Raw genomic sequence first — 8,211 nt, 5'->3', positions numbered from 1 at the left:
TTGAAGAACGTTGATATCTCCTTTCCCCATCAGCGTTTTCCAGTCACTTATTTGATCTCGGTCCGTATTAAATGCCCTTTCAATCCAGTTCTTTTATTCTAGAATGTAAGTACAAAGGTGACATTAGCCTCAACTGTTACTTTCGTGATAGAACTACATCTTCTTTTGTCAAGAGGGCTGCAGCTGAGTATACACCACATTTTGGGAGCAAGGAACTGGTTATCTTTCGACAACAAAGGTAGGTTTTGAGGAGTGTGTGCGAGCTATTATCTTTGAGATAAAAATTCAAGCTAGCAGGATTGACACGCTGAAGGACACTAAAAAAACAGGGAATGGTGCGAATTAATGAAATTATTCCCTGTTTTTTGTTCGCGGGAGAAACAGCATCAGCTTTTGAAACAATTTTGATCTTTTGTTAGATTCTTTTGGTTTTGATGTTTTGCCTCTTCACTGTATGTATCAGTCTGTGCTGAGCGTTTTTTTTTTTCCGGTGCCTTCGAGTTGTGAAGAGTTTTATAGCGTACAAGGGGCATGTACTTCAAAGTTTGCTATGGTAATACCCTAAAGTTTATATTTACTTACCGGGAAAAAAAAAGAAAAAGAAGAAAACTACATCTTCTTTTAGCGCTTTTGGAATGCAAGACTTCCACAGTACATCTTGTGTCCTTGAGATACATCGGTGAAACTACATAGAGATTATCTTGTACATTTGTTTTTAGGCCTTTAGTACTAAATCCGCTGAAGAAGCTAAACTCTGTACGTATTCCACTTGAAGCACAAGTAAAATTGGAGAATGAGTTATTTTAGGCCCAGCCATTAACACGAGTATTTGGTATTACCCATGCAAACATGCACTTTTGGAAGGCTCTCTTCTACCTCGAAAATTTATTTGCAGGTCGTCAAGCATTATTAACCATAACGGGCGAGAAAACATTTCATAGCTAGAGATCAGAAAATCTCGAAAACATTTCATAGCTATAGATTAGAAAATCGCGAAGGCAGCAGGTATTACCTGTCTTTAAACGCAGTTGAAGTTCAGGATTTTGCGACGGCTTTCCCATTTTATGTTACTAATATTCTGCATAACCCCATCGACAATCGCTTTCACAAGAAGGCATCTCCAACATTTTAGGTTGTTCGATATGCATGCATCCAAATTCAGTGGAAAGATTCCCATTTGCTTGCACTTTGGAATTTTGATGGCTCAGAGTATCCTGCGAAATATCGTTGTTTCCACATGTAGCATCATTGTTGTTTGTCCTATCGGTCAGACTCTTGCTGAGACGAGCTGCATTCAAATCTTGTTCTCCTTCTGTAAACAATTTGACCGAATTCAAAGAACTTTTCTTGATTCCGTTTTGAAGTGTGATTCTCTTTACTTTCATTATTTTGTTTAGCCTGATAAACATTGCGCTAGACTAAATAAACAAATGCTACATTCAGAAAGCGTCACTGGACTTATTGTTTGTTGTTTTTATCCAATGTTGTGCTTAGACGCATTTCTACAGAGATTAAAAGAATGTTCCACAAAATTACGAGTCACTTTATCTAAAGCTTTTCTTGTGTATTTGTACAGGCTAGCATCAGATGACAACTGAACTGCGGAACCTTTCTCCAAAATGCATGTCCATGAAAACATCAAAAGATAACTCACAACGCTTGCAAGTTATCAGCGCTACGTTATCAGCCTCCCAAGGGATTTTGACCTCTAATATCCTCCAGAAGTTTCTTTAAGAAAAAGGTCCTTCAGAAGGAAAAGTGTAAGTAGTAAAAATACTATGCTTAACAAATATAATATGGACATTATCATGTCTATTACCATATCTACATTTCATTTGTCTTTAGCACGTAAGTATCCATATACGGATTATCTCAGAATTTCGATCGGATTCAAAATTCAAAAACAAGCAAGCTAGACACTTAGCTTTAAAAATCTTTAATATGAAAATATAAAAAATATAGAAGATTTGCATAAGCTTCTCCTTCTGTTAGCAAGGATATCACATTGCGCAATACTTGATTTACATAAAATACAATATCATTTTGACAAATTTAATATACTCAGCTATGTAGTTAGATATTAAAAAATGAATATTAATTTATAACTCATTTAAACTAAATGAGCTGTCCAAGAATGGACTAGTGGTGAAATCCACCTTAATAGTCACATCAGATGCATGAATCTCGTCACCCTTCGTGTTTTGATATCTCATTTAAGAAAATGGGCACCCACATACTCAAAAACAAGCCTCCCTTTCTGCCAATATCTAATCCATAGCCATATTTCAAATACAAGCATGAAAATTGACGTCAAGCGAATTATGTAGTTCTTTGCCCGTGAACCACCTCATCACGTGTTCCAACCAAAAACCATCTTTTAGTCCAAAGCAAAAAGGAACAAAAAGAACTTCCTGAAGGCAAAACACAATGAACAAGCATGAAGCAATATTGCCGGGAAAATGAAATGAGCGAATTCCTTCTTCATTTACCCCTTGAAATAGTACATACCTTGTAGCCAAAGAGGTCCCATGTTCATACAGTTTCACAATGAAAACACATCAACATGCATATGGTTACAAACATGCAAAGGAATAGAGAGAAAATATTCTGAGAATTTGAAATGTTAAAGCTGATACATACGATATATTTGAAAAATCATCTTGTAGGAAAGCAAACTAACCCAAGATCATGGCTGCACGTTACCTTTTCTGAGGGCTTTTAGACGCTTCTCAGCTTAGCAATCTTCAGAAGCAGCCCAAATATAAGCAACAAAACTTGAATTCACGTTCACAAAACATAACATAAATTAATGGAACTTTTGACTATACATGTGTAACAATTTATGTAGACATACATGGACTGGCAAACTCCTACATATAGAAAATTGTATTACGAGCAGCTTCACATGCTGATGTTATTGGTATAATCCATGAATGATGTATGATTTTGTTGAACAAGAGGAACTTTCAGAACCAAAATTGAAAGCCCCAGAAGGGAGGTTTGCACCAACCCAAGAACCGCAAATGACATGGTTCGATACTCAGCGAGTCCTAAAATGGAGGATGCAATTAAAAGGCAATCTACAATTATGACTTCATTATCACTGTAGGCACTCCGTAACAGACTGGAGAGGCTCCTATCAGAAATGGGAGCTTACAAGCATCCCGTGCTTCACTCATGCACGATGCAATTGTCTTCCCTCGACAAGATCTGCAGATACCATTATCTGAAGAGTCCTGCAACTTCTTACTTTTGGAGGCTTTCCTTCTAGCTTTAGGGGCAGTACTCCTTTTTTCATCTATTTCTAGACGCCCAAATTCTTTCACTAATTGTTTGCACTGAGTACATTTCTCAACGGCAGGCTCTTCTTGTAGCCATGACTTCAGCATGGCTTTTCCAAATCTATCAATATCCTTATCTGTTACCTCCCAAAGATTTGCAATGACAGCAGGAGAACCGGCAAATAAATAGGAAAGAGGTGCACCTCGAGGTGCATAACATCCTTTGTATGTCAAAGAACCACTACTGCAGCCCATAAGAAGCATAGCAAGCAATTTTTCTAGTCTCTGATCTCTCTATTCTCCCCTGGGAAATATATGCATTCCTGCTTTAAAAACTAGTTCTCAGAAGTTAAGCTTAGAAAAACATGAGGCAGATTTAGAAGATAAAATGGGAAATTGGGCAAACATACCACTCCCATGACCAAAGTACAAAAATAAGTCATGATTCTGCAAAGCTAAAACCAGCTCCTCGACTCTTGGCACTTTTCCAGCTTCTCCCTGTATAAGATACACAAAGTACAATATACTTGCATCAAGAAATATGCATTCGGATAACCCATGGAGTAAACATCACCAAAGACTGTCCAGTAGACAACAAAGGGCAAACACCGTATTAATTACATAAATGGCTGAAAAAGTGTCTTGAACCCAATAAAATAACAAGGGTATATAATAGTTTTTAAAAAACTATCTTAATAGCAATCCTGAAAGAACATCTCAGTCAAACACCTGAGTAAATTTTTTACACTACTCACAATTAGAAACCAATTCAATTTAATTTTGAAGTAATTGAGAAATCAAGTTTAAACATAGCTTCTCTATGGAAAGTTAGAAGCTATGTGCAAATTTATGCGGCATGATTATATTAAAATATCCTCTTCTGCAATCCTAATAACTCCTTTATTATTGGTTAGAAAATTCATAAATATCTAATTTACTTCTTTTAGCTACATTTATTTTGACAGACAAGATGCACATCTTAAAGTATGACATTCATATCTTGACCATGTCTGAAAATATGAAGCAAACTAAAAGCAGCATAGAGGTGCCCAGCAAGAGCTAGAATATAAGAAGAGAGTCTTGGGGATGTAGTTAGATTTGAATGCTGAAGAAGGGAATCTTGCATGCACATAGTTATAAAGCAAAAGTAAACAAATAAAATAAAAATAAGGAGAAATAAAAAAGAATATGAGAAAAAATGGAAGTAATTTCAATAAGTTAAACACATTAGCTTACTTTCCAGTTTTGATTTCTGAACCACTGTTCAAATTCAACTTGTGTACCGCCGAGGTCACCACTGGGGTTCAATAAGTAATAACTGTCCAACGGGTTGACAAGTGGAAAGCCAGAACCAAATGTGTTCTTCAGTTCTTGATAGTAAGAACACCTTCTGAGTGTAAGAGAGATACTGCCTACAGATGGCATGCGATAAACCTCATGCCTCCTTAATGTCGGTAAATTTTCCCAAGGAAGCATCTGCATATAGTGTCAAGCACCAATATCAGATTGAATCCTTAAAGATAACCAGCTAACTTTCATGTACTTAAGAAGATTTCTGTGATATGAGTGTGTCCCTCAAATTGCTCTCACGGATTATTACACATTAAAAGCAAAAGATGCCTCAATAACATAATATAAACATAGCACAATGATAGGACACGGGAAAGTGTTTACAGACCCGTTTAACAAATTCATTTATTAGTAATCAATCAAATATGAAAACAACAGAGATTTCTGTGATACGAGTGTGTCCCTCAAATTGCTCACGGATTATTACACATTAAAAGCAAAAGATGCCTCGATAACATAATATAAACATAGCATAATGATGGGACATGGGAAAGTGTTTACAGACCCGTTTAACAAATTTATTTATTAGTAATCAATCACATATGAAAATAACAGACTTTCAATTGCAAGATACAGCACTATACAACAAGGTCATCACACTGTAGGTAATATCTTAAATACACTCTTCTCTGCCAAATCTCGCAGAATACTGACTTTAATCCTAGGGTAAAATAATAGTACAAAACCACGATTGTAAAGAGAGATTGCAGCTGCCAGATATGGTATGCTGGAGAAAATATATCCGCAATCAAAGATATGAGCAAGGATTGAACAGAAAATTTTAAGTGAACAATGTATCAGATGTTTGATGACACACCTGCACGTCGGAATCCAATACTAAAATTACGGGCTCTCTATCAGCTGGTTCCGCAACTTGATCAACCATCTCTACTATCACCTTATAAACGTTTTCAGGAATACTTATTTTTTTAGTACAAGCAGTGGAGAAGACCCTCAATCTTTCCTTTCCACAACATGCTCCCCTACCAAAGTAGCCCTTGTACAGCAGAAACTGAGAAATGCATGCCTCCGCATCAGCTATAGACTTAGAACCACCAAGAATAGCTGTGAGGAGACTAACATTTGCTTCCACTTCGCAATGAAGCTCCAGTTCATTTATAAGTTCTTTGACCATCTTGCTCACAGAGTCAACGTCTGAAAGCTCACCAAGCAACAAGCAAGCCCATGGCCCAAGCCATGAATCTTCCATGGATCTGATTTCGACAATAAAACAAACACCAGGTTAGTTTCCATCTTGACCACTTTCACCTTTAAATAGTACAGCAGATGCTAGCCTATAAAAGAAACCTAAATTGTTATTTGAACAAAGATGCCAAAAAGCTAAGGATGTTGTAAAACTTTATGCAGTAGTGTGCTTCAATATTGCTCTTTATCTGCAATGATCCTTTCAACAAGAGCAACTGCCATTAATATGTACTGTATCTTGTTTAAAGACCTAGTTCAAGAGAACTTCAGAGAGTTGGTGTATGATTGCTGGAACCTATCTCCCAAACAGCATAATATCATCATTGGTGAACTCTTCAAATGAGTCTACTTAGCAATCTCAGCTAAAAGTTACCACGACTGTTTGATGGCAAAAACCATTTGATAATGCTGATGACGTAACCTTTACATACTTGCACATGAAGTTGGAAACTATAACGACCATAACAACATTTAATAAAGGGAAAATGGTGGGCATGCAAAAATCTATAGTTCAAGTTGGTAAAGCCAGCAATGGCGCAAGCTTACTTCAGAAACTTGTTTAGGCAATCATTAAGACTGCTCCTCTGAGACCACCAATTGATGTTGTTGATCTTCGCATCTGCACTGGTATTTGTCATAGTGGATGACAAGAAATTCTCTTTCAAAAGCTGCTTGAAGACTGGAGCTACATTATCTACAACACTGTAACCCCAAGGGCACTGCCATTCCTCCACTGATTTAAACTGAACTTCTGATAAGACAATGAATACATCATTACAATTTTATTACAGAATTGGTTATCTACATCTTAACCTTTCTAAGGAATTGCATACCTTCTGGAATGCAATCAACAGGAAGAAGCATAGAAATTGGTTGCCCAACTCCATTTAGACGTGATAGCAGCATCCAAGCAGGTACGAAGGAAGGAAGAAGCAGTGTTTCACCAATAAGGTTGGCATAATCGCCTTCAAGCAAGCTTATACAAACTATGGGAACACTAGGGAGGCTTTCGAAAAACTCCCTCACAAAATCCTCAAGGTCTTCAAGCTTTTCCGGTGCAAATCTAAGAAGAGACAAGATTAAGAAATAATGTCAGTTTGATGAATGTAGTGTATTTTCCAAGAACATATTCAATGTTTAAACCTGAGATAGTTTGATGCTTTGACAGCTGTGTTCAGCATGACAGCACATGGATCCTAAGGCACCAAAAGTTAAAGAAATAAGTTACAAATGGATATAAACATGACTGAGATAGCATTGCACAAAAATATTATAGAGATAAGAAAACTAATACAACAACATAGCGTTGATCTTGTGTTATTGGTTGAAGCTTGTTACATTAAACATTTTGAGAACTTCAGTATCCAACCTGATTACTAGTACTCATTTTTAATGGTGCTAAATTTGTCACGCCCCGGGCCCGTAGGCCCGTTGGCGTGTGCAATCCATGGGACCCACCGAGTGTAACGCACTGTTTGGCTCAAACCACTGCCAAAATCGACTAGCCGATGTTACACTTGAGTCTTTAGCTTTCACTATATAAACACCTCAATTTTCCACTCTCTCACCGATGTGGGACTAAATTAGTGGGATGTCGCATTTATACCAAATGTGACATCCCCCTAATTTAGTCCCACATCGGTGGAAGAGTGGAAAATTGAGGTGCTTATATAGTGTAAGCTAAAGACTCAAGTGTAACCAAATGTGACATCCCACTAATTTAGTCCAACATCGGTGGGAGAGTGGAAAATTGAGGTATTTATATAGTGAAAGCTAAAGACTCAAGTGTAACATCGGCTAGTTGATTTTGGCAGTGTTTGAGCCAAACAGTGTGTTACACTCGGTGAGTCCTATGGCTTGCACGTTCCAACGGGCCTGCAGGCCCGAGGCGTGACAAAATTCATGCAAAAGTTGTCTAAACAGTAAATGACCTCACAGTGAAAAAAAGATAATAGGTATATTATTATTAGCTAAACAAATAATGTCATACAAATAGTTTTTTATGATCAAGTTATAGCAAAATACTTGGATAATTTGAGAGATTAGAACCCTCTCATTTGTATAGGGATGTGGAAAAAGTGGGATAAATTTTTATAATTATCCTAATTTTATTTTCGATCAATGTTACATTAAACGCTGGGCGCTTCTACGCGTCGAACTTGGCGCCCAACGCTTAGTCGTCTAGGCGGGCGCCTAAGCGGTTTCTGGGCGTTTTTTATTTTTTATTTTTTTAATTGTGATATTTGAAGATAAATATATATATATACTCAATCAAAGATGCATAAATATTAAAATACCAATACTCTTAACTAAATTGCTTGGTTTACCAATTACAATAGCTCTTTGTATGTTTATACTTCTCAACTCAAATTAT

General features: G+C 36.9%; 1 protein-coding gene across 1 annotated transcript in view; it reads right to left on the bottom strand.

Moving 5' to 3' along the window:
• LOC109842386 (separase) overlaps window positions 3,624-8,211 on the bottom strand; it is a 27,500-nt gene continuing 22,912 nt past the window's right edge. The window contains exons 22-27 of the mRNA XM_020411268.1: window positions 6,981-7,033; window positions 6,671-6,900; window positions 6,384-6,588; window positions 5,449-5,845; window positions 4,518-4,757; window positions 3,624-3,779 (exon numbers count right to left, since the gene is read on the bottom strand). Of these exons, the coding sequence (XP_020266857.1) occupies window positions 3,624-3,779; window positions 4,518-4,757; window positions 5,449-5,845; window positions 6,384-6,588; window positions 6,671-6,900; window positions 6,981-7,033 (1,281 nt within the window). The remainder of the gene's footprint in view (window positions 3,780-4,517; window positions 4,758-5,448; window positions 5,846-6,383; window positions 6,589-6,670; window positions 6,901-6,980; window positions 7,034-8,211) is intronic.

Source organism: Asparagus officinalis, chromosome 5, assembly GCF_001876935.1.
Source record: "Asparagus officinalis chromosome 5, Aspof.V1, whole genome shotgun sequence".
Taxonomy (NCBI): Eukaryota; Viridiplantae; Streptophyta; class Magnoliopsida; order Asparagales; family Asparagaceae; genus Asparagus; species Asparagus officinalis.
This window is presented reverse-complemented; position numbering and strand designations above follow the sequence as displayed.